The sequence below is a fragment of the Ranitomeya variabilis genome, chromosome 3 (assembly GCF_051348905.1).
Source record: "Ranitomeya variabilis isolate aRanVar5 chromosome 3, aRanVar5.hap1, whole genome shotgun sequence".
Classification (NCBI taxonomy): Eukaryota; Metazoa; Chordata; class Amphibia; order Anura; family Dendrobatidae; genus Ranitomeya; species Ranitomeya variabilis.
In genome coordinates this window covers 217,135,537-217,162,536 of record NC_135234.1, presented here as the reverse complement: position 1 = coordinate 217,162,536, position 27,000 = coordinate 217,135,537, and the positions used below count along the sequence as shown (strand labels likewise).

The 27,000-nt window shown below is 43.5% G+C and overlaps 1 protein-coding gene across 5 annotated transcripts in view; it reads left to right on the top strand.

Annotated features, from left to right (window-relative positions):
- LOC143815672 (uncharacterized) overlaps nucleotides 1-27,000 on the top strand; it is a 219,540-nt gene that overhangs the window by 170,590 nt on the left and 21,950 nt on the right. For all 5 annotated transcript variants that reach the window (XR_013223776.1, XM_077295171.1, XM_077295172.1 and 2 more), the window contains 2 exons: nucleotides 1,337-1,468; nucleotides 8,882-9,010. Coding sequence is in view for 4 of the 5 variants with exons in the window: in XM_077295171.1 (XP_077151286.1) it covers nucleotides 1,337-1,468; nucleotides 8,882-9,010 (261 nt within the window). In the remaining variant the exon portion in view is untranslated. Of the gene's footprint in view, nucleotides 1-1,336; nucleotides 1,469-8,881; nucleotides 9,011-27,000 lie in introns of those variants that run through there.

Here is a 27,000-nt window from a genome sequence, read left to right as displayed (position 1 = left end):
CCACATGTAATCACGCTGTCCAGTAGCTGTAAATCATTCAGCTGCGGCAAGGAAAATGAAATCTCCGAAGTCATAAATACCCGGAGACCACCCGAGCGTGCTCGGGAAAACCCGAGCAACGAGTATATTCGCTCATCACTATTCATGTGGGGTTTCAGAACCCAAACTTCCACGAGTCCACTAATTTCTTGTGTATTATGGCTAGGTTAGATGAGCATATAATATAAACACGTGCTCTCCGAGTAGAAATCGCACAGCACACTGATCAATATAATTACAATAGAGCTGGCCTGATGACGACAGTTTTTTTTCACATGGAACAAGTGTGATAGCAGTGTTTTGGAATCTTGAATGGATTATCCGTGTAGCATCTGATTTTTACAAATAAAATCAGATGCCACATAAATGCCATACAGTCGTAAAAAAACAGACGCATAATAAATTTGCATGGCACAAACAAATGAGAAAATTCTTTGTTTGGTCCAAATGGAGATCACATCCAATGGAAGTGCAGAACATCATTATACAATTCACAATTATTACAGCCGTTGGGAAAAGGCCTCATTGAGATGTCCATGATTCATCAACTTGTGCTCATGGATAAAACACATAACCAATATAGTCCACGTGGCTGTTCACATGTCTGTTTTTCTTTTTTGCAAACAAAGTTGCCCTCAAAAAGAAAAAAAAATGGAGATACGTCCATTTTGATCCAAATCATAGATCAAAATTACCCATAAAAATCCATGGGTCCTTGAAAAATCCTAGACGGCAAAAATTGTGTCTGTGTGCTATCTGTTTTTTTTAACAATGTAATGGGTAGACAATGCTTTTCAATTAATTAATTTTTTTTTCATATGAGAAAATCGTTGAGGAAACTTTGATAAAAATTGAATCCAAAGTACGGAGGATCGCAGTTTTTTGCGTAACAGAAAAGTCAGACATCTAAATGAGGTCTAGGGGTGTGGACACAATGTCTTTTAGAGCATCATTTTTGAAGCAAAAGATACTTCAGGAAATTTTTTTAAAATGCCATGTAGAACATAGTGGCGGCTTCTAAGAGGAGGCCTCCAGAAGAATGGATCAGTCACTTACTTTGGCCTCTTTTGGCTTTCAAAGCCATTAAAAGAAGTCACAAAAGACAGAACACATGCACAGCAAGTCATTTCGACATTGATGTACATATGATCATTCTTTTTGTAGTCTTTTAGCGCTTTTTCAGGCGGTTTCCAGCTGGAATGCATTTGAAAAAAGACGCAGTGAACACAGTGTCCTGTGATTGTCACTGTGATTGCTGTTCCATTTAATGACCCTTCCTTTCTCTTTAAATATACAGGCACAACCAATTCTGTTCTCCACCAAGAAAATGTTTTAATGATAAAGGAAGGCCCAGCAAGAGAGGAAAATCACGAAGATGAGATGTCAACTGTTGAGCTGATAAGCCACAGTAATAACTTTGGAGAAACAGGTATGTACAGTATGTGTACAACATAAGCAGTTACTTGTGCTGCTTATTAATTCTTATTCATTCTTCACTAGAGATGAGTGAGTATACTTGTTTCTTGGGTTTCCCGAGCAGGCTCGGGTGATATCTGATACTTTTAATCACTCGAGAACATGTTTGTATGCTGGATGTGTGAAGAATAGTGATGAGCGAGTATACTCATTGCTCGGGTTTTCCCGAGCATGCTCGAGTGGTCTCTGAGTATTTGTGACTGCTTGGAGACTTAGTTTTCCTTGCCACAGCCACATGATTTGCTGCTACTAGACAGCTTGATTACATGTGGGGGATTACCGAGCAACTAGGCAACCCCCACATGTACTCAGGCTGGCTAGCAGCCGTAAATCATGCAGCTGTGGCAAGGAAAACGAAATCTCTGAGCAGTTACAAATACTCAGAGACCACTCGAGCACGCTCGGGAAAACCCGAGCAATGAGTATACTCGCTCATCACTATTCTTCACACATCCAGCATACAAACTGTCAGGGAGAGACTAGGTGAGTGAGAGCTAATAACCCGGGCCCCTGCAGTTTCCCTCAGACTAGGGAAATCCTGACTGACCCTCTACCTGGAGTTTACACTGATGGTGTGCATGTCCAGGCCTCGAACCTCACCCTGTCTCCTGAGCTCAGCCCTAGGCTGAAACCTCCGCCCACCACCCAGTGAAGATGTTATTCCCCAATACCCACAGTTAGCACAGACAAGGATAAAGGAAAATATACACCACGCCGCAGTCACTCAGGAATACACTATAAATGTGCAGGGCAAAATAAATACAAATATAGGAAGGAGTTAATAAGACAAAGGAAAATACACCACCAGCAACGAATCTCCAACCACCAGCTCTCCTCACCAGACCGAGATAACAACGCACAAGACAGAAGCTATAATCGGCGACGCCCAAAGATCAGGAGAACTATTTAAAGGCAGTGGGCATGGCCCAGCTTCCAATCCAAGGATTAGGTAAATTAACCCCGGAACAGCTAGATAAAATCTAGCAGACGCCAATGAGCAAATAGTGGTCAAAAGCGGAATTACCGCTGTCTGTCGGACGACCTGGTCTGAACAGCGTCCGTCATGACAGTACCCCACCTTCTACGAGGGACCCCAGGGCCCTCACGGCTAATAGGACCCGGCTTGTCCGGATGACGGCGGTGAAACAACCTGACCAGCCGGTCAGCATGAATGTCCGAGGCTGGTACCCAGGACCTCTCCTCAGGCCCATAACCACGCCAATGTACCAAGTACTGTAAAGTGCGACGCACTACACGAGAGTCAACCACCTTGGAGACTTCAAACTCCAAATTACCATCCACCAAGACTGGAGGTGGCATAGGCGCCGCGTCCACAGAACCCACCACCTTCTTTAGAAGAGACCTGTGGAACACGTTGTGTATCTTATACACCGTAGGGAGCTCCAATCGGTACGCTACTGGGTTAATGACGGCGGTGACCCTAAATGGACCTATAAACCGTGGACCCAATTTAAGGGATGGTATTTTGAGTCTTATGTTTTTTGTGGATAACCACACCCAGTCATCCACACTCAGGTCACACGCCTACTGTCAGCCACATGTTTGTACCTAGCACCCACACTCAACAGGAGCTGTTTAACTCTGCTCCAGACTGATGACAATTGTGTTCCTAACTGGTCCTCCTCCGGAACGCCGGAAGAGCCCCTCTGACTCAAGGTGCAAAATTGAGGATGTAGCCCGTAAACACAAAAAAACGGAGACTCCCCAGACGACTCCTGGCGGTGATTATTGATGGCAAACTCAGCCAAAGGAAGAAAGGTAGACCACTTCTCCTGGTTTGCAGAGACAAAGCAGCGTAAGTACTGTTCCAAATTTTGGTTCATAGGCTCAGTCTGACCATTTGACTGAGGATGAAACGCCGAAGAATGAGACAACTTGATTCCCAGCCGTGAGCAAAACGCTCTCCAAAATGTTGCCACAAACTGAGACCCCCTATCAGACACGATGTCAGACGGAACCCCATGAAGTCTGACCACCTCCTGCACAAATACTTGGGCCTGAGTCTTAGCGTTAGGCAACGCAGGCAAAGACACAAAGTGCGACATTTTAGAAAACCGATCAACAATCACCAAGATGACCGTGTTTCCAGCTGATGAGGGCAAATCAGTGATGAAATCCATGGAGATTTCCGTCCATGGCTTACTAGGTACCTCAAGAGGAAGTAGTGTGCCAACAGGATGGGAGCGAGGCGTCTTAGCCCTAGCGCACGTGGTACAAGCTGACACGTATGAGACCACGTCCTGTCGGATCTTGGGCCACCAAAACCGACGTGACACCAACTCCAAGGTACCTCTAACCCCTGGGTGACCAGCCAGGACAGCATCATGATGCTCCGCCAAAACCTTTAGGCGGAGATGAAGCGGTACAAAAGATTTGTTGACGGGAAGCTCAGATGGTACCTCCTCCTGAGCCTCGGCAATCTCAGCCTCAACCTCGGTAGTGAGAGCCGAAACCACAACACCCTTTTGGAGGAAGGGTACTGGATCTTCTTGAGGTTCTCCCCCTGGAAAACACCTGGACAGAGCATCCGCCTTAAGTGTTTTTAGACTCCGGTCTGTAAGTGACCACAAAATTGAAAAACAATGCCCAGCGAGCCTGCCTGGGGGACAGACGCTTGGCAGACTCCAAATACAGCAGATTCTTATGATCGGTAATAACAGTTACCTGATGTACCGACCCCTCCAAGAAGTGTCGCCATTCCTCAACTCCCTGTTGCCGATATCGTAGTTACGTTCGGCGGACGACAGTTTCTTGGAGAAATAGGCGCACGGACGTAAGCCACTCAAAGATGAGCCTAGAGATAGTACCGCCCCCACACCTACCTCAGACGCATCGACTTCCACAACAAAAGGTTTTGATACGTCTGGCTGCACAAGAATGGGGGCTGAAACAAAACTGTTAAGAAATTCAAATGCGCGCACAGCAGCCTCAGACCAAATGGAGAAATTGGTACCCTTTTTAGTCATGTCAGTTAGCAGTTTAGCAATGATGGAAAAATCCTTGATAAATTTCCTATAGTAGTTAGAAAACCCAAGGAACTGCTGAAGTGCTTTCAGGTTATCAGGACGTTCCCAAAGCAGCACCGCCTGCACCTTAGCGGCGTCCATTTTAAAACCAGAAGCAGACACAATATAACCCAAGAAAGGCAACTCTTGAACAGAAAATACACGTTTTTGAAGTTTAGCATACAGCTTATTCTCTCTGAGAAGCTGTAACACCTGCCTGACATGATCTAAATGAGTATCACGGTCGCAAGAATATATGAGAATGTCATCTAGGTACACGATAACGAATTTCCCCAAAACATGCGAGAAAACATCATTGATGAAATGTTGGAACACTGCAGGTGCATTAGTCAACCCAAACGGCATCACCAAATTTTCAAAATGACCCTCAGGGGTATTAAAAGCCGTCTTCCACTCATCACCTTGACGGACTCTTATGAGGTTGTACGCCCCCCTGAGGTCTAGCTTGGTAAACCACCTAGCACCTGCCACCTGGTTGAACAAATCTGGTATCAGAGGCATAGGGTATGGATCACGAACCGTAATCTGGTTCAACTCCCTGAAATCCAAACACAGGCGTAATCCTCCATCTTTCTTCTTCACGAAGAAGAACCCTGCTGCCACCGGCGAGGATGACGGCCTGATGTGCCCTTTGCTCAAGCTTTCAGCAATGTAATCTTTTAACGCTTGTCTCTCCGGACCGGAGATGTTAAACATCCTTGCTTTAGGCAATTTGGCCCCTGGTTTAAACCTGATAGAACAGTCATAAGGACGATGTGGCGGCAACTCTGAACAACCCTTCTCAGAGAACACATCCACAAAATCCTGAAGTGACTCCGGAACGCTTGAAGTCACTGCAGCCACACATGTGGCCAGGCAATTCTCCTGGCAGAACTCGCTCCACCGAATTATGTCCTGAGTTTTCCAGTCAATTACCGGGTTGTGCATAGACAACCAAGGAAAACCCAAAACCACCTGAGCAGGAAGATTCCTGAGCACCTTACATGTAACCCGCTTGGAATGTAGAACTCCAATGTGGAGTTTCACCTCAGCCACAAATTCAGTAATCTCCCCCTGAGAGGGAGAGGAGCAGCATTGATGGTGACCACGCGGATAGGATGAGACAGTTTTTCAATCCTAAAACCTGCTGTGCGCGCAAACTCCTCATCAATGAGATTTGTGGCTGAACCACTATCCACAAAAACAGTAATTGGCAGCTCACTGCCAGCAACAAAAACCTTAGCATGGAGCATGCACTGAGAAACCACCATGGAGGATATACATAAGCTCAGACTGGTCTCCTCCACACCCTCTGAGCTTAGAAGTTTTCCGCCGTTGCGTTTTTCTTAGGCAGCAGAGGACTGATGTTAATAAAATGACCCGTTTTACCACAGTAAAAACAGGCTCCCTGCTTCCTGAGCTCAGGGACTGGACGCTTCACATGTGACACCCCTGCGATTTGCATAGGCTCTGTGGGCTCACCTGCAGCAACCTCATGTGAACCTAAACCCTCTCCCATAGGCGGTGTCACATGCTCCCCCTGACGCAAACGGCGATCAATGCGGACAACCAGACTCATGGCGGAATCTAGAGAGTCTCGTACATCAGAAGGGCTTTTTTAACCCTTCCAGAAATCCCATGTATAAACTGACTCCGCAATGCTGGATCATTCCATTGTGTATCGATCGCCCAGCGACGAAATTCAGAACAGTAATCCTCTGCAACTCGCTCCCCCTGGCGAATAGAGCGTATCTTAGATTCTGCTAGAGCCATTTTGTCAGGTTCATCGTAGATTTTCCCAAGACAGGAAAAAAACTCTCCACAGAGTCAAATGCAGCAGAATCAGATGGCAAAGAAAACGCCCATGCTTGGGGATCCCCACTCACCAATGACAACACCAGGCCCACACGCTGATCCTCATTACCTGAAGATATCGGGCGCATACGGAAATATAGTTTGCAAGCTTCACGAAAAGAAACAAATTTACTGCGTTCCCCAGCAAATTTTTCAGGCAAAGGAAATTTAGGCTCAGCAACTCTTCCTGTCGCTCCAGCTTGCACATTAGACACTGCTAGTCCCTGTTGCTGTACTGCCCCCCTCAACTCAGTGACCTGTAGGGACAGCGCCTCCAACTGGCGGGTTATGGAAGTCATGGGATCCATGACAAAACACAAAAAAAAGAAACCCCCTTTTTTTTTTTTGTGTTCTTGGGCCGATTATAATGTCAGGGAGAAACTAGGTGAGCGAGAGCTAATAACCCGGGCCCCTGCAGTTTCCCTCAGACTAGGGAAATCCTGACTGACCCTCTACCTGGAGTTTACACTGAAGGTGTGCATGTCCAGGCCTCGAACCTCACCCTGTCTCCTGAGCTCAGCCCTAGGCTGAAACCTCCGCCCACCACCCAGTGAAGATGTTATTCCCCAATACCCACAGTTAGCACAGACAAGGATAAAGGAAAATATACACCACGCCGCAGTCACTCAGGAATACACTATAAATGTGCAGGGCAAAATAAATACAAATATAGGAAGGAGTAAATAAGACAAAGGAAAATACACCACCAGCAACGAATCTCCAACCACCAGCTCTCCTCACCAGACCGAGATAACAACGCACAAGACAGAAGCTATAATCGGCGACGCCCAAAGATCAGGAGAACTATTTAAAGGCAGTGGGCATGGCCCAGCTTCCAATCGAATGATTAGGTAAATTAACCCCGGAACAGCTAGATAAAATCTAGCAGACGCCAATGAGCAAATAGTGGTCAAAAGCAGAATTACCGCTGTCTGTCGGACGACCTGGTCTGAACAGCGTCCGACATGACACAAACATGTTCTCGAGTGATTAAAAGTATCGAATATAAGACTAACAGGGGCACAAAACACATATAAATATGGTCACAAAATCTATTTAAATAAGAGGACATGCAAAGAAGGAGCGCTCAAACACTAGGACAGACAGAACGTCCTGTAAATAAAAACACATAGGGACATAACTATAGGGGGCATAGATTATCCTGTTTCACTTAAGGCACAAACACTGAGGGGGCACAAAAGTTTCATCTGCCTCCTTTGAAGAGACCAGTATTATAAATAGAGATAAGAGGATCCATCCTCAGGGGATCAAGCGCAAGCTAAATTTCCTGAAATTGGCGGTTTAGTTCAAATTTGAAAATGTTTACGTTCGATTTGCAGTTCCTCCCAGTTTCCTTCCTAAACTGCTAAAGAATCAGAGAGCAGGCTAAAGTCATTTTGCACTGCATTGCGGGCCTCGCCATAATGCCCTACAGCTATGACATCTTATAGATATATACTTTGTACAGCGGTGGTCAGTACCTGGGCCATCCCAGATCAGCGGTTCTCAGTGGAGCGCAGTTTGTACTGCACAGTCATTTTCCATCTACAAAGTCACTGGGTAATTCTCTCCATTCAGTGATATGTAAACTCTTATGGTCAGCTGTGTCCTCTCTCTCTTTCTCTCTCTATCTCCAATAGAGTGTAAGCTTTTATGATCAGAAGGGTCCTCTCTCTCCCGTAGAGTGTAACTTCTTATGGTCAGTGGGGTTCTTCATATCTCTCGCTACCACATGTGTATTTTCCTAGCAATTACAAGCTTTTCAGTATTGAGATTTGCTCAAATTTATGCTCAGCAAATCAATTTTTTTCATGAAAGTTAAGCAAAGTTAGGGAATTTAAATTTCAAAAGATCTGCTCATCTCTAATTATAAATAGAATATATTCGTTGCAGACTTTGAATTATGGCCCAAGAAATTCCAGTTATGACAAAAGATAATGAAATCCAATGTTGCAGGTCTTGGAGGAATCATAGAAGGCAACTCATTGTTTCTATGTGGATTTTGAAGCAAATTTTCTTTAAGATTCATTTAAGAAACATGCTTCAAATACTCTGGGATGTGGATGTTGAAGCTAATCCATTTCAAAATCAGTGTATAAAAACTCCATTTTAATATACCCTGAACTTGAAAAAAAGTCACCCCTCTAAGGGACAACCCCTCCAAGTTAATCAAATAATAGGAGTTTGCACACCAACTCTTCTTGCTGTTCCACTTAGATGTGGCAAGAGCAAAGTATTTTTTTATGAATTTACTCCAGAAAACATGCATTAATATTTATAAAATTCTTTTATATAGCCGTAACATAAGCTATAATGATGTACATCAATTGTCATTAGTCACATCAGTCTCTGTCCCCCAACTATCTAACTTCCTAATTAGCCTAATATGATTTTGACCCCAGTACTACATTTTAAAAACAGTGTTACTGATTGTCCCTGTTGTAGCTGTTCCTTTAATGAACCTTCCTTTTTGTTTAATTACACAGCCACAATCAATTCTGTGTTTCTCCAGAAAAATGTTTCGATGATAGGTAAAGGAGCAGCAGGAGAGGAAAAAGTTGAAGGAAAGGAGATGAAGGAGCTGACAAATAATGGCCATCTTTTTAAAGAAACAGGTATGTATGCAGGTATGGCATATAAGCAGGGACTTCAGACTTTCTCAGTTTTTTTTTTATCCTCGTTACAAAATGGAGTGGCTGGTTGGATGAATGATGAACGATCTATTCATTCTCTATTGGGCTGCTGGGAATAAATGGAGTAGCGGTCAAGTATGAGCACTGCCCTCCAACGAGAATAAAACTTTGCCGTTCTGCCGTTTGGTTCAGATCCCAGTGGTCAGACCCCCAGGATCAATATGTGATAACTTGTTTTAATGAAAAATTCCCAATTAAATCTTTAAATTCACTGCAAACATCAATATTCTAGGGAACTTAAAATGAATTGCTATTGAAATTGGACTTTGCTGAATTAAAGTGCACACATAGCACATAGCATTTGAGAAGATCATAATAAGGATTTTTCATATCTGTTTAATACTTCAACACTTGGACCTTAAATCGTTCATCAGATCCAGACTTAGTGCCCCAATAGAAGCTATTCTGCACTAAGTCACCCCACACCCAATAGAATAGAAGTATTGTTTGGCTGATGGCTTAGCTGGCAGTTATCTCTCTCGACACCTCCATACCCAGGAGTGCCGCTCTGCTGAGCATGCCTGTGTGCTCTATGAAAGAGCCACTGCCAGACTCCTCTTGAGTTGAGTTATCTCACCAAAAACAAAAGGATCCTTAATTTGAAATCAGACATGTCAGAACCTTATCTCACCCAAACATCATTGGGAGGCCCCCATACACAGTAAACTATCAGATCAGCCTGCCAAAGCTGGCAAATTTCTCCTACATTAGTCTAATGTGTATGGGGGCTTCAACTCTGGTTCTGATAAACTGAGGGAGATGATGTTTCTGGTGCATTTTTTAGGCAAAGCAATAAGTGAATGCAAAATTAAAGTAAATTCACATCTACTTATTTTTCAGTATTTTTTTTTTTTTGCAAGCATGGCAGCTGGTTCATATGTTTGTATTTTGTTATGTTTTAACCCCTTTCTGACATCTGACGTACTATCCCGTCGAGGTGGGGTGGACCCGTATGACCACCGACGGGATAGTACGTCATAGCAATCGGCCGCGCTCACGGGGGGAGCGCCGCCGATCGCGGCCGGGTGTCAGCTGCCTATCGCAGCTGATATCCGGCACTATGTGCCAGGTGCGGTCACAGACCACCCCCGGCACATTAACCCCCAGCACACCGCGATCAAACATGATCGCAGTGTGCCGGCGGTACAGGGAAGCATCGCGCAGGGAGGGGGCTCCCTGCGGGATTCCCTGAGACGATCGGTACAAGGGAATGTACTCACCTTGTACCGAGCATCTCCTCCCTGCAGGCCCCGGATCCAAAATGGCCACGGGGCTGCATCCGGGTCCTGCAGGGAGTACTTCCGGGTCCGGAGCAGGCTGCAGCTGCAGCTCTGTAAGCCTGCAGCGATGAGTGAGATCGCCGATCTCACAGAGTGCTATGCAAACTGTAAGATCGGCGATCTGTGATGTCCCCCCCTGGGACAAAGTAAAAAAGTAAAAAAAAAATTTCCACATGTGTAAAAAAAAAAAAAAATTCCTGAATAAAGAAAAAATATATATATATATTATTACCATAAATACATTTCTTTATCTAAAAAAAAAAAAAAACAGTAAAAGTACACATATTTAGTATCGCTGCGTCCGTAACGACCCAACCTATAAAACTGTCCCACTAGTTAACCCCTTCAGTGAACACCGTAAGAAAAAAAAAAACGAGCCAAAAAACGCTTTATTATCATACTGCCGAACAAAAAGTGGAATAACACACGATCAAAAAGACGGATATAAATAACCATGGTACCGCTGAAAACGACATCTTGTCCCGCAAAAAACGAGCCACGACACAGCATCATAAGCAAAAAAATAAAAAAGTTATAGTCCTCAGAATAAAGCGATGCCAAAATAATTATTTTTTCTATAAAATAGCTTTTATCGTATAAAAGCGCCAAAACATAAAAAAATGATATAAATGAGATATCGCTGTAATCGTACTGACCCGAAGAATAAAACTGCTTTATCAATTTTACCAAACGCGGAACGGTATTAACGCCTCCCCCAAAAGAAATTCATGAATAGCTGGTTTTTGGTCATTCTGCCTCACAAAAATCGGAATAAAAAGTGATCAAAAACTGTCACGTGTCCGAAAATGTTACCAATAAAAACATCAACTCGTTCCGCAAAAAACAAGACCTCACATGACTCTGTGGACCAAAATATGGAAAAATAATAGGTCTCAAAATGTGGAGATGCAAAAACTTTTTTGCTATAAAAAAGCGTCTTTTAGTGTGTGACAGCTGGCAATCATAAAAATCCGATATAAAAAAAGCTATAAAAGTAAATCAAACCCCCCTTCATCACCACCTTAGTTAGGGAAAAATAATAAAATTAAAAAAATGTATTTATTTCCATTTTCCCATTAGGGCTAGGGTTAGGGTTAGGGCTAGGGTTAGGGTTGGGGCTAGGGTTGGGGCTAAATTTAGGGTTAGGGTTGGGGCTAAAGTTAGGGTTTGGATTACATTTACGGTTGGGATTAGAATTAGGGGTGTGTCAGGGTTAGAGGTGTGGTTAGGGTTACCGTTGGGATTAGGGGTGTTGTTGGATTAGGGTTTCAGGTAGAATTGGGCAGTTTCCACTGTTCAGGCACATCAGGGGCTCTCCAAACGCGACATGGCGTCCGATCTCAATTCCAGCCAATTCTGCGTTGAAAAAGTAAAACAGTGCTCCTTCTCTTCCAAGCTCTCCCGTGTGCCCAAACAGGGGTTTACCCCAACATATGGGGTATCGGCGTACTCGGGACAAATTGGACAACAACTTTTGGGGTCCAAGTTCTCTTGTTATCTTTGGAAAATAAAAATTTGGGGGGTTAAAAATCATTTTTGTGGGAAAAAAATGGATTTTTTATTTTCACGGCTCTGCGTTGTAAACTGTAGTGAAACACTTGGGGGTTCAAAGTTCTCACAACACATCTAGATAAGTTCCTTGGGAGGTCTAGTTTCCAATATGGGGTCACTTGTGGGGGGTTTCTACTGTTTGGGTACATCAGGGGCTCTGCAAATGCAACGTGATGCCTGCAGACCAATCCATCTAAGTCTGCATTCCAAATGGCGCTCCTTCCCTTCCGAGCTCTGCCATGTGCCCAAACAGTGGTTTCCCCCCACATACGGTGTATCAGAGTACTCAGGACAAATTGGACAACAACTTTTGGGGTCGAATTTCTCTTGTTACCCTTGGGAAAATACAAAACTGGGGGCTAAAAAATTATTTTTGTGAAAAAAAAAAAGAATTTTTATTTTCACGGCTCTGCATTGTAAACTGTAGTGAAACACTTGGGGGTTCAAAGCTCTCACAACACATCTAGATAAGTTCCTTAGGGGGTCTACTTTCCAAAATGGTGTCACTTGTGGGGGGTTTTAATGTTTAGGCACATCAGGGGCTCTCCAATCGCAACATGACATCCCATCTTAATTCCAGTCAATTTTGCATTGAAAAGTAAAACGGCACTCCTTCACTTCCGAGCTCTGCTATGCGCCCAAACAGTGGTTTACCCCCACATATGGGGTATCAACGTACTCAGGACAAATTGCACAACAACTTTTGTGGTCTAATTTCTTCTCTTACCCTGGGGAAAATAAAATATTGGGGGCGAAAAGATCATTTTTGTGAAAAAATGATTTTTTTACGGCTCTGCATTATAAATTTCTGTGAAGCACTTGGTGGGTCAAAGTGCTCACCACACATCTAGATAAGTTCCTTAGGGGGTCTACTTTCCAAAATGGTGTCACTTGTGTGGGGTTTCAATGTTTAGGCACATCAGGGGCTCTCCAAACGCAACATGGCGTCCCATCTCAATTCCAGTCAATTTTGCATTGAAAAGTCAAATGGCGCTCCTTTCCTTCCGAGCTCTGCCATGCGCCCAAACAGTGGTTTACCCCCACATATGGGGTATCAGCGTACTCAGGACAAACTGTACAACACCTTTTGGGGTCCATTTTCTCCTGTTACCCTTGGTAAAATAAAACAAATTGGAGCTGAAATAAATTTTGTGTGAAAAAAAGTTAAATGTTCATTTTTATTTAAACATTCCAAAAATTCCTGTGAAACACCTGAAGGGTTAATAAACTTCTTGAAAGTGGTTTTGAGCACCTTGAGGGGTGCAGTTTTTAGAAAATACCCAAGTGTGACACCGTTCTATCATATAGACCCCTCAAAATGACTTCAAATGAGATGTGGTCCCTAAAAAAAAAATGGTGCTGTAAAAATGAGAAATTGCTGGTCAACTTTTAACCCTTATAACTCCCTAACAAAAAAAAATTTTGGTTCCAAAATTGTGCTGATGTAAAGTAGACATGTGGAAAATGTTACTTATTAAGTATTTTGCGTGACATATTTCTGTGATTTAAGGGCATAAAAATTCAAAGTTGGAAAATTGCGAAATTTCCGCCAAATTTCCGTTTTTTTCTCAAATAAACGCAAGTTATATTGAATAAATTTTACCACTAACATGAAGTACAATATGTCACGAGAAAACAATGTCAGAATCGCCAAGATCCGTTTAAGCGTTCCAGAGTTATAACCTCATAAAGGGACAGTGGTCAGAATTGTAAAAATTGGCCTGGTCATTAACGTGCAAACCACCCTTGGGGGTGAAGGGGTTAAACATGTGTTTTTTTTGTATTTTAACCTGCTCCCAACTTAGTGCAGCGTAAATATCCCTGGGCAGCCATGCAGGGATAGGTTTCAGGACTCTGGTACTAGTCACCACCTCGGACGAACACAATCATCAGTACCTGAATGGTTCAGGTACCGATGATGTTATCCCCATGTTAGCCAGCCTCTGGCTGTCTTATCTCCTAGATGTTATGATCATTAGCGATTGCAGCATTTAGAAGGTTGTGAGATGGAGTGTGCTCCCTTCCTCACCCCATTCGAAACCCCCATGATGCGATCGCAGGGAGTTGAGGGCTGTCATGGCAGCCAGAGGTCAAATAATGACCATCAGGTCTGCAACTGCAGTGACCTGTTAGAACCAGCCAGAAGCAGGGTCTATCAGGCGTTCTGTCAGTGTAAAGTTTACAGCTCTAACACATTGCAATACAAGTGCACTAGACCGGTGATAAGAGAAATAAAAGTTGAAATCCCATATTGGGGCAAAGTAAAAAAAGAAAAAAATTCACAAAATAAAGAACTGAAAAAAATCACGAAAAAAAATTCCAACAATATGCATTTTTATGTAAGAACAGAAATAAACAGATAAAGTACACATATTTGTTATCGCCACATTCAGAAAAACCTGATCTATCACACTATTTAACCCCTACAGTGAACACCAAAAAAAATTTAAAATGTGGCAAAAATTCTGTTTGTTCATAATACCATCAAACAAAAAGTGGAACAAAACATGATCAAAAAGTAATATGAGAATAGACATGGTGTCTCTGAAATTGTCATCTTTTCTTGCAAAAAAATAAGTCCCCACTCAGCTTCGTCAGTGGAAAAATAAAAACACAATAGCTGCCATTCTATGAACATGCAAAAACAAATAATTTTTTTACATAAAATAGTTTTTAGTGTGTAAGAGCAGGAAAGAATAACAAATATGGTGTAAATGTGGTATCTCTATAATTATACTGATTTGAAGAGTAAAGCTGTCTTATCACCACATAGTGAAAGGTGTAAAAAAAATACAATTAGTGAACTGGTATTTTCTCATATTTTAGTCTTCCACAAATCGGAAGAAAAAGTGATAAAAATTGTTATACATCCCAAAATGGTACCAATTAAAACTTCAACTAAATCCCTCAAAAACAAGTCCTCACATGACTGTCGACTGAAGAATAGAAAAATTATAGCTCTCAAAATATGGCAATGCAAAAATAAGTTGTTTTTTTTTTAAATGGTTTTTAGTGTGTGATAGTAGCAACCCCCCAAAAAGATACAAACCTGTTACAGCTGTAATGACACCATCCCTAAGAATAAATCCATCTTATCACTTTTACTGCAAGGTAAAGAATAAAGAAAAGCAATTCTTCACTTGTGGATGGATCCATTGGAGTTCCATCTGAATCACATATTTTGGAAATTTAGGTGGAAACATCCCATGTAAGTGTTCAGCATAGAGCACAGGATAAATGTGAAACGAGCCTTAAAAGTGATCCAAAATGTTATGTACCCCAAAATGCTTCCAATAAAAGCTTCAACTTAATCCACAATAAACAAGCCCCTTCTCAAGTCTGTCATCTGTTAATGGAAATATATAAAGTCATGCAAAAGTGACATGGCTCTCCACAAAAGGAATCCAACTAATTTTGTGCTCCACTATCAATGTGCCTAAATTGCAGTTTGCGTCCACATGTTTGGCATTACTGTAGTGATGAGAGCCCACATAATTTAAGGGGTGCATGTCTTCAGAAATACAAGCTCGGCACAATGCATTGGGCATTACAATGTATTGTTAACTAGGGTTGAGCTAAACAGATCGGACAAATTAAAAAATCGCCGTCTTTCGGCAAAGTCGGGTTTCATGAAACCCGACCCGATCCTAGTGTGGGATCGGCCATGCAGTCGGTGATCAGCGAGCCAAAGTCGCGTTTCGTATGACGCATTCAGCGCCATTTTTCAGCCAATGAAGGAGGACGCAGAGTGTGGGCAGCGTGATGACATAGGTCTCGGTCCCCACCATCTTAGAGAAGGGCATGACAGTGATTGGCTTGCTTTCTGCGGCGTCACTAGGGCTATAAAGGGGCGTGCACGCCGACCACCATCTTACTTCTGCCGATCGTAGCATAGGGAGAAATTGCTGCAGCTTCATCAGAAGAAGGGATATGGTTTGGGAGGGAAGATTAACCCCCAAACTGCTTGTGCTGTAGCGATTTCCACTGTCCAACACCACCTTTTTTTTTTGCAGGGACAGTGGAGGCTATATTTTTGTGCATCAGCTCTGCTGCTGTGCAAACCAACTGCTTTTTTAAAAGCAAAAATCCTGTTGCTCCTTTCTGCACAGTTATCTTGTTTATTTGTCCACACTTTTGTGTGCAGCAGTCCTTTTTATTACTGCCATACTTGTCCTGAGATCATTGTAGGGAGATTGAAATTGTACTACAGTCCTTGTATTTTTTCATATATCAGCCAGCCACTTTCTGCCACTTACATTGCGTTGTTTTATACACTGGGCCTCAGTTTTGGTTCAGTCTCCAAAAAAAAAAAGGGAGATTGAAATTCTCACAAAGTGGGTATATTTCAGTCCTGTTAGTTTGTCGTATATCAGCCAGCCACTTTCTGCCACTTACATTGCGTTGTCAACAAGTTTATATACACCTTCAACCTTGTTTTACAATATCATATAACGGTTGTTATTTTGGTTAGATTTTCCAAAAAATGAGGAAGTCTGGTGGAAGAGGCCGTGGAAGTAGGTTGCCAGCTGGTACTGATGGTGGTGGTGGTGGTGCATCTGGTGGTAGTGGGAAAAGCACAATAGCACCTAAGGCTGGAGGTGTGGAGCCAGCGTCATTGTCTGGCTACACAAGGCCTTGAAGGCTCCCTTATCTGGTAGTAGGAAAACAGCTTTGAAAGCCGGAGCAGCATGAAAAAGTTTTGGCTTTCCTTGCTGACTCAGCCTCTAGCTCTTTCGCCTCCAAGCAGCGAGTCATCCGTGGATGCTCCCGGTCAGGAACAAGTCGTTTCCTTGTGTCCTTCACCCAAACCAAAAATGATGGATGCATGAGGCAACACTACAGGTTACTCCATGGAGTTCTTTACACATACCGTGCCTGGGTTAGAAAGGCAAATTGTTAACTGCCCATTACAAGATGAATCGGACATGGAGTGCACTGATGCACAGCCACAGCTAGATTATTATGCTGTTCCATTGACTCAGATCACTACATTGCCCTCGCAGTGTACTGAGCCAGAATCTGACCCTGATGAGACTATGTGTAATAATTATAGGGGATAACTCAGGAGACTCTTTGCGTGGAACAAGACAACTACAGGACACAGTTTTATAAGTGGTAAAATCTATATTATCATACGGTGATTCAAACAGGTGCAGAGAGAAACTCAAGTCCACAAGTCTATAGGAAACTTCAGAGGAAAATGGAATCAAGCAGAAAGTCTATGAAGCACAGTTATTCTTGAGGATACTTGACACGAATAAATCCTTGTCTTAGTCCAGGCACAGATAAATATGCTTATTAGGCAGTTCAAATCATATCTTAGCTCAACCAGGGAGGCCTGGTTAATAGTCTCAGGTTATTGCAAAGCAGCAACAGCTTACATGACCAGCAAATGCAGATGGAAGTAAACACGAACAGCAGATGAAGGAGGATTACTGGAATCCTGTGTATGCAGCAGGAACTCAGAGCAGAGTAGCAGGATCCCCACACAGGTTCACAGGAGCAGGTGTATAGCCAGGGAGTAATCAGAGGTCAGGAGCTGGATGCAAGGCAGAATACTCTAGCACAGACTGAAGGCTGGGGTGGAGTTTTATAGCAGGAGACACAGTGCACATGAGACCAAAGATGCCATCTTGAAAAAGGGCAGTAATGCACAAAAGGTAAAAAATGTTCAGAGTCCTGACATTACTCCCTCCTTAGAAGCGGCCTCAGGACAATCCTGGACCTGGTTTCTCAGGGAATCTCTGATGAAAACGAGAAATCTTCTGTTGGGCATTGATGTTTTCCACAGGTTCCCAAGAGTCTTCCTCAGGGGGATATCCCTGCCATCCTATCAGACATTGGAGCCGATTCCTGTGAATCCTGGAATCAATAATTTCCTCCACCACGAATTGTTCTTGCCCATCAATCATCACAGGCTGCGGAGGTGGCACAACACGTCCCTGGAAGGTATTAGGAGATACAGGCTTTAGTAAAGATACATGAAAAACTGGGTGAACCTTCATAGTCCTAGGCAGCTTCAGCCGGTAGGCCACAGAGCTCACAATACCGTTGATCTTGAAAAGGCCAATGAATTTCTGTCCAAGTTTTTGTGAAGGAACGTTTAACTTCAGATTCTTAGTTGCTAACCACACGGAATCTCCTACCTTGAACATGGGTGCAGGTTTACGGAATCTATCAGCCGATCTCTTATAACGTTCTTGAGCTGTGGTCAGGGATTCCTTCAGAACCTCCAGATTCTGTCTCATCGTAGTCAGCCTTTCCTCCACTGCCAGAACCGGAGAATTGGAGACCTAGGTAAAATACAAGGATGATAACCCAGATTGGCAAAGAAAAGTGTAAATTTAGTGGAGGCGCTCTGAGAATTATTATATGAAAATTCGGCTAACTGCAACAACTCCAACCAATCATCCTGGAGATGGCTGACATAACATCTTAGATATTGTTCCAGCGTCTGGTTGGTACGCTCAGTCTAACCATTTGTCTGGGGATGGTAAGCAGAAGAGAGACAGACATTAATATTTAGTGCAGAGCAAAACCCCTTCCAGAATCTTGAAGTAAACTGTACTCCACGGTCAGAGATGATCTCATCCAGAACCCTGTGCAACCGAAAGACATTCTGTATAACCAAGTTCACTGTATCTTTAGCTGAGGGGAGGCCGGTGCATGGAACAAAATGAGCAGCTTTAGTCAGGCGATCAACTACCACCATGATTGTATTCATGCCCCCCTATGTAGGCAGCTCCACAATAAAGTCCATTGATATAGACTCCCAAGGGCGGGACGGAACAGGTAATGGTTGTAGAAGACCCGTAGGTGCCACATGAGGAGTCTTGTAACGGGCACATACCTCGCAAGACAGAACATAGTCCTTGGTATCCTTCAGGCAAGTTGGCCACCAGAAGAATCGGCTCAGGAACTCTTGTGTCTTCTGTACCCCCCCTGTGACCAGCCAACTTGGGAGTCATGTACCAACTTGAGAATCTGCAGACGGATGACCTCAGGGATGTAGATACGTCGATCTCTAAACCACATGCCACCCTTAAAGACAAGATTAATATCCACAGGTGGGTTGGCCAGAAATACATCACCTTCACAGGCCTCCCTGCACTCCTTCCACAAGTCCTGATCGTGGATAACTCTGATGAAATTGGCATCAGATAGAACGGTCTTGGACGGGGCTCCAGGTACGGAATCCGCAGCATGGATTCGGGATAAAGCATCAGCCTTCCCATTACGAGAACCTGGACGGTACAAGATAACAAAGTTAAATTGATTTAAAAATACAGGTCCTTCTCAAAAAATTAGCATATAGTGTTAAATTTCATTATTTACCATAATGTAATGATTACAATTAAACTTTCATATACTATAGATTCATTATCCACCAACTGAAATTTGTCAGGTCTTTTATTGTTTTAATACTGATGATTTTGGCATACAACTCCTGATAACCCAAAAAACCTGTCTCAATAAATTAGCATATTTCACCCGTCCAATCAAATAAAAGTGTTTTTTAATAACAAACAAAAAAACCATCAAATAATAATGTTCAGTTATGCACTCAATACTTGGTCGGGAATCCTTTGGCAGAAATGACTGCTTCAATGCGGCGTGGCATGGAGGCAATCAGCCTGTGACACTGCTGAGATGTTATGGAGGCCCAGGATGCTTCAATAGCGGCCTTAAGCTCATCCAGAGTGTTGGGTCTTGCATCTCTCAACTTTCTCTTCACAATATCCCACAGATTCTCTATGGGGTTCAGGTCAGGAGAGTTGGCTGGCCAATTGAGCACAGTAATACCATGGTCAGTAAACCATTTACCAGTGGTTTTGGCACTGTGAGCAGGTGCCAGGTCGTGCTGAAAAATGAAATCTTCATCTCCATAAAGCATTTCAGCCGATGGAAGCATGAAGTGCTCCAAAATCTCCTGATAGCTAGCTGCATTGACCCTGCCCTTGATGAAACACAGTGGACCAACACCAGCAGCTGACATGGCACCCCATACCATCACTGACTGTGGGTACTTGACACTGGACTTCAGGCATTTTGGCATTTCCTTCTCCCCAGTCTTCCTCCAGACTCTGGCACCTTGATTTCCGAATGACATGCAAAATTTGCTTTCATCAGAAAAAAGTACTTGGGACCACTTAGCAACAGTCCAGTGCTGCTTCTCTGTAGCCCAGGTCAGGCGCTTCTGCCGCTGTTTATGGTTCAAAAGTGGCTTTACCTGGGGAATGCGGCACCTGTAGCCCATTTCCTGCACACGCCTGTGCACGGTGGCTCTGGATGTTTCCACACCAGACTCAGTCCACTGCTTCCTCAGGTTCCGGTCACCTCTTCTCGTTGTACAGCGTTTTCTGCCACATTGTTTCCTTCCAACAGACTTACCATTGAGGTGCCTTGATACAGCACTCTGGGAACAGCCTACTTGTTGAGAAATTTCTTTCTGGGTCTTACCCTCTTGCTTGAGGGTGTCAATGATGGCCTTCTTGACATCTGTCAGGTCGCTAGTCTTACCCATGATGGGGGTTTTGAGTAATGAACCAGGCAGGGAGTTTTTAAAAGCCTCAGGTATCTTTTGCATGTGTTTAGAGTTAATTAGTTGATTCAGAAGATTAGGGTAATAGGTCATTTAGAGAACCTTTTCTTGATATGCTAATTTATTGAGACAGGTTTTTTGGGCTATCAGGAGTTGTATGCCAAAATCATCAGTATTAAAACAATAAAAGACCTGACAAATTTCAGTTGGTGGATAATGAATCTATAGTATATGAAAGTTTAATTGTAATCATTACTTTATGGTAAATAATGAAATTTAACACTATATGCTAATTTTTTGAGAAGGACCTGTAAGTTCCAACAAGCCTGATGAGGAGAAAGACATCTAGCGGATCTAAGGAACTCTAGATTGCGATGGTCAGTTAGCACTATGATCTGTTGTGCAGCTCCTTGCAGATGATGCCTCCATTCTTTGAAAGCCGCAATAATAGCCAGCAATTCCTTGTCTCCCACTTCGTAATTCTTCTCTGCTGAGGTTAGTCTACGGGAAAAGAAAGCACAAGGATGTAGCAGACCCTTCTCTCCAGTTCTTTGGGAGAGAATAGCCCCCAAAGCATTATCAGAAGCATCCACCTCCACAATGAAAGGAAGTGTTGGTAGCTCCTCCTATATCTCCCTTAGCAGCAATTACAGACTTCCTAGATTCCCTCCCAAAACAGGCTTCACAAATCTCACTGGAGCATATACTGGAAGACGGTGCCCTTTTATCATTAGAAAAATTGCACAAAATTTCGGGTCTCTCAGGCCTCACATTTCTGCAACACAGAAAACTTTCCCATATAATCAATCAATATGCCCGTCAGGCCGATCTTAATAGATCATTAACCGCTTACGAAAGATTATGTGCTGAACTGAGGCCCCCTACCAAAATTTTGTCAACCATATATCAATCATTAATCAAAATTGACACAACGTTGAAACGCGCCTACTTAGCCAGATGGGAGAGAGATCTAGGTTGCTCCCTTTCTGACTCACAAATCAAACACATTTATAGGAACTCACATGGCCACTCAAAATGTGTGAGAATCCAAGAAAATTCTTTTAAACTACTCACCAGATGGTATATCACGCCCAAACAAATCCAAAAATGGAATCCTGATGCGTCTACAGACTGTTGGAGATGTGGAGTGGAAGAAGGAAATTATCTACACATATGGTGGTCCTGCTCGGCATTAGCCCCCTTCTGGAAAGATGTTAACTCATTATTATGCAAGCTACTACATAAACGCATTATGTGTGAACCAGAGAGTGTATTCCTCCACTTCCCAACTGTGACAGGCGACAAAACAACCGACAAACTAGCTCAATTTATTATAGCAGCGGGGAAATCCTTGATTCCTCAACACTGGAACTCCAAAACAATACCCACTAATAACCAACTACTTCTCAAAATAGAACAATTATATCACATCGAAGAATTGGCTGCCAAAGTCAATCATAATCTAGATAACTTTAACCGCGTCTGGAAACCTTGGACTCTTTACAGAACGCAACAACCCTTTATTTCTGAAATAACAGAAAAAACATCATAAACCTACTCATTGTTATCACAGGTGCCGTAGTCCCCCCCCCCTTCCTCCTCTCCCATTCCTACTCTTTTGACCCTAATTTTCACTCCTTTGCTTCTTCCTCGCTCTTCCTGCTATTATACAGGTGATCTCTTTTTTAAATCAGAACTGTTTATCAAATGTGCGCCAAGAATGCAGTTTATTCTATTATTTGCATATGTTATTATGTAGGTATGTTTGTGTATATTTACTAGACAGTGGCGCTTAATGAATGAGAAACCGGTGTTATTCTGTGATTTTACTCTATATCCTAAAATTACCTTATATTAATGGGTATTCATTGTTTTGTTTGTATAAACATGCTTTTCAATAAAAAGAACGTTGAAAGAAAGAAAGAAAGAAAGAAAGAAAGAAAGAAAGAAAGAAAGGAAGTGTTGGATCAGGGTGTATCAACAGCGGTGCTGATGTGAAACAGACTTTAAGCCGATCAAAAGCTTCTTGAGCCCGTGATGACCACTTAAAGGGCTTTTCCTTCTTTGTCAAGGAAGTAATAGGACGGACAATATCAGAAAAATTTCGAATGAAGCGTCTGTAGAAATTTGCAAAACCAATAAAACGTTGGACTTCCTTAACGTTCTTGGGTACCGGCCAGTCAAGGATAGCCTGAATCTTACCAGATTCCATGTTCAGCCCCTGGGGAGAGATGATATAACCTAAGAACTGTATGTTAGGTGTCGAGTTCCCGCCTCTGTACAGGGGGAATCTCAAACCATCTCCGTTGCGGTCTCCCATTCTTCTCCAGCCGCAGTGGAGTCTGCTCAGCGGAGACGTCGGTCCCAGCGTCTTGCTCAGTCCCACTCTGTACAAAGAGTTACTGCTGCTTTTCCGGCTTCTGCCATTGAAGTCAGTGCTGGGCAGCGGCGAGCAGACGCTTCTGGGACTAAGTCCTGCTTTTCTCATTCTTTGCGCTAGTGTACATTTGTATACGTGTGTGTTGATGAGTGCAAGTCGTTCTTTAATATCCCCTCCCTTGTGTATGACTGCTCGCGAAAGGTGGATGCTTGCTGTCTAGCGCCCGACTAAGCTGTCAACAGAGACACACGATACAGCGTCTACTGCTGTAGCCGCCAATGCGGCGCCATGTGCTTATAGAGTGCTTTCCTATCCCAAGTCTGGGTGGTTAGTGGCGTCCGCCAAAGCGGCACAGCACGCACTCTTGTGCTTTAGTTATATTTTTCAGTTACCTTGACACCCCAGTTGCGGTGTCGAGCGCAAGTGGTCAGTAAGTACTCTAATCCTGTGTCTTGGGATAGAGTCCTGAGACTCCTTGCTTGCGCTCTTGGTGCGGTACCGTGGCCCTGTGACGCAACAGGGTTTGCTTCCTTCACACAGGGTGACATTAACCCGTGTGAGTATCCACATTGTACCGCCATATAGTCCGTCATTACTCAGCAGCAGGTTCCATCTCTGCACAGTGGACCCCGGGCTGCGAACGCACCTCACACCATCTCTCTTATAATTTGGTGCGTTCCGCTAGCCCTAACATTACACTAGCGCCAGGGTCTGGCTAGTAATGACGGACAAACAGCAATCCTTGCTGTACATCCAGCAGCTGGAGGGTAGGTTAGCGTCTCTCAAGCGCACAACCTCAGCTGTGGATGTAACCGCAGTTGCTGTTCAGGCTGCTAGCGTGGCTGCAGCAACCTTGTCCACTGCCACCCCTGTACCGACTCTATCTCGCCTCCCGCTGCCAGAAACATTTTCGGGTGAAAGTAAGTCTTGTAGGGGTTTCGTGAGTCAGTGCTCCATACATCTTGAGCTTCTGGCCTCTCGTTTCCCTACAGAGCGGGCTAAGGTGGGGTTTATTGTGTCTCTCCTGTCGGACAGGGCGTTGGAGTGGGCTAAGCCGCTGTGGGAGCATGGCGATCATGTGGTGCAGAGTGCTTCGTTGTTCCTGAGCACTCTGAAGCAGGTCTTTTTAGGACCTCGTGTCACCCATGATACGGCGCTCCAACTGTTGGCATTGACTCAGGGCTCGTCCTTGGTCAGCCATTTTGCCATCCACTTCCACACTTTAGTATCTGAGCTGGAGTGGTCGGATAAAGCCCTTATTCCCATATTTTGGAGGGGGCTGGCTGACCACGTGAAGGACGCTCTGGCCACTAGGGAGATTCCTGCCACACTGGAGGATTTAATAACTGTCTCCACTCGTATTGACCTCCGTTTTAACGAGTGGAGGTTAGAGCGAGCCCAGTGTAGGCAGAGGTTTCGGCTGGCTCCCACCTTCGCCAGACCTCTGGAATCTCCGGTCCAGGTTCCTGAGTCACATGAGGCCATGGAAGTGTCACGAGCGGGATCTAAGTCCCGGACCGCTTGTGCACTCAAGGTCTGTCATGTTTGCCAGCAGTCAGGACATCTTGCCACCAGATGTCCCCAGCGGTCGAGGAAACGTCAGCGTCTAGTGGTAGTAGGTGGAGGTACACTAGACACGGCGACGTTTGCCTCCAAATTGTCCTTTAACCACTTAAGCCCCGAGGGTGGTTTGCACGTTAATGACCGGGCCAATTTTTACAATTCTGACCAATGTCCCTTTAACTCTGGAACGCTTCAAAGGATCTTGGCGATTCTGACATTGTTTTCTCGTGAGATATTCTACTTCATGCTATTGGTAAAATTTATTCGATATAACTTGCGTTTATTTGTGAAAAAAATGGAAATTTGGCAAAAAATTTTAAAATTTCACAATTTTCCAACTTTGAATTTTTATGCCCTTAAATCACAGAGATATGTCACGCAAAATACTTAATAAATAACATTTCCCACATGTCTACTTTACATCAGCACAATTTTGGAACCAAAATTTTTTTTTGTTAGGGAGTTATAAGGGTTAAAAGTTGACCAGAAATTTCTTATTTTTACAACACCATTTTTTTTTTAGGGACCACATCTCATTTGAAGTCATTTTGAGGGGTCTATATGATAGAAAATACCCAAGTGTGACAACATTCTAAAAACTGCACCCCTCAAGGTGCTCAAAACCACTTTCAAGAAGTTTATTAACCCTTCAGGTGTTTCACAGGAATTTTTGGAATGTTTAAATAAAAATGAACATTTAACTTTTTTTCACACAAAATTTATTTCAGCTCCAATTTGTTTTATTTTACCAAGGGTAACAGGAGAAAATGGACGCCAAAAGTTGTTGTACAATTTGTCCTGAGTACGCTGATACCCCATATGTGGGGGTAAATCACTGTTTGGGCGCATGGCAGAGCTTGGAAGGAAAGGAGCGCCATTTGACTTTTCAATGCAAAATTGACTGGAATTTATATGGGATGCCATGTTGCGTTTGGAGAGCCCCTGATGTGCCTAAACATTGAAACCCCCCACAAGTGACACCATTTTGGAATGTAGACCCCCTAAGGAACTTATCTAGATGTGTGGTGAGCACTTTGACCCACCAAGTGCTTCACAGAAGCTTATAATGCAGAGCCGTAAAAATAAAAAATCATATTTTTTCACAAAAATGATCTTTTCGCCCCCAATTTTTTATTTTCCCAAGGGTAAGAGAAGAAATTGGACCCCAAAAATTGTTGTGTAATTTGTCCTGAGTACGCTGATACCCCATATGTGGGTGTAAACCATTGTTTGGGCGCATGGAAGAGCTCGGAAGGGAAGGAGCGCCATTTGACTTTTCAATGCAAACTTGACTGGAATTGAGATGGGACGCCATGTTGCATTTGGAGAGCCCCTGATGTGCCTAAACAATGAAACCCCTCACAAGTGACACCATTTTGGAAAGTGGACCCCCTAAGAAACTTATCTAGATGCGTGGTGAGCACTTTGACCCACCAAGTGCTTCACAGAAGTTTATAATGCAGAGCCGTAAAAATAAAAAATCATATTTTTTCACAAAAATGATCTTTTCGCCCCAATTTTTTATTTTCCCAAGGGTAAGAGAAGAAATTAGACCACAAACGTTGTTGTGCAATTTGTCCTGAGTACAACGATACCCAATATGTGGGGGTAAACCACTGTTTGGGCGCATAGCAGAGCTTGGAAGGGAAGGAGCGCCATTTGACTTTTCAATGCAAAATTTACTGGAATTGAGATGGGACACCATGTCGCGTTTGGAGAGCCCCTGATGTGCCTAAACATTAAAACCCCTCAAGTGACACCATTTTGGAAAGTAGACCCCCTAAGAAACTTATCTAGATGGGTTTTGAGAGCTTTGAACCCCCAAGTGTGTCACTACAGTTTATAACGCAGAGCCATGAAAATAAAAATTCTTTTTCTTTTTCAGAAAAATGATTTTTTAGCCCCCAGTTTTGTATTTTTACAAGGGTAACAGGATAAATTGGACCACGAATGTTGTTGTCCAATGTGTCCTGAGTAAGCTGATACCCCATATGTGGGGGGGAACCACTGTTTGGGCACATGGCAGAGCTCGGAAAGGAAGGAGCGCCATTTGGAATGCAGACTTAGATTGATTGGTCTGCAGGCGTCACGTTGCATTTGCAGAGCCCCTGATGTACCCAAACAGTAGAAACCCCCCACAAGTGACCCCATATTGGAAACTAGACCTCCCAAAGAACTTATCTAGATGTGTTGTGAGAGCTTTGAACCCCCAAGTGTTTCACTACAGTTTATAACGCAGAGCCGTGAAAATAAAAATTCTTTTTTTTTTCACAAACATGATTTTTAGCCCCCCAAATTTTTATTTTCCCAAGGATAACAAGGGAACTTGGACCCCAAAAGTTGTTGTCCAATTGGTCCCGAGTACGCTGATGCCACATATGTTGGGGTAAACCCCTGTTTGGGCGCACGGGAGAGCTCGGAAGGGAAGGAGCACGGTTTTACTTTTACAACGCAGTATTGTCTGGAATTGAGATCGGACGCCATGTCGCGTTTGGAGAGCCCCTGATGTGCCTGAACAGTGGAAACTCCCCAATTCTACCTGAAACTCTAATCCAAACACACCCCTAACCCTAATCCCATCTGTAACCCTAACCAC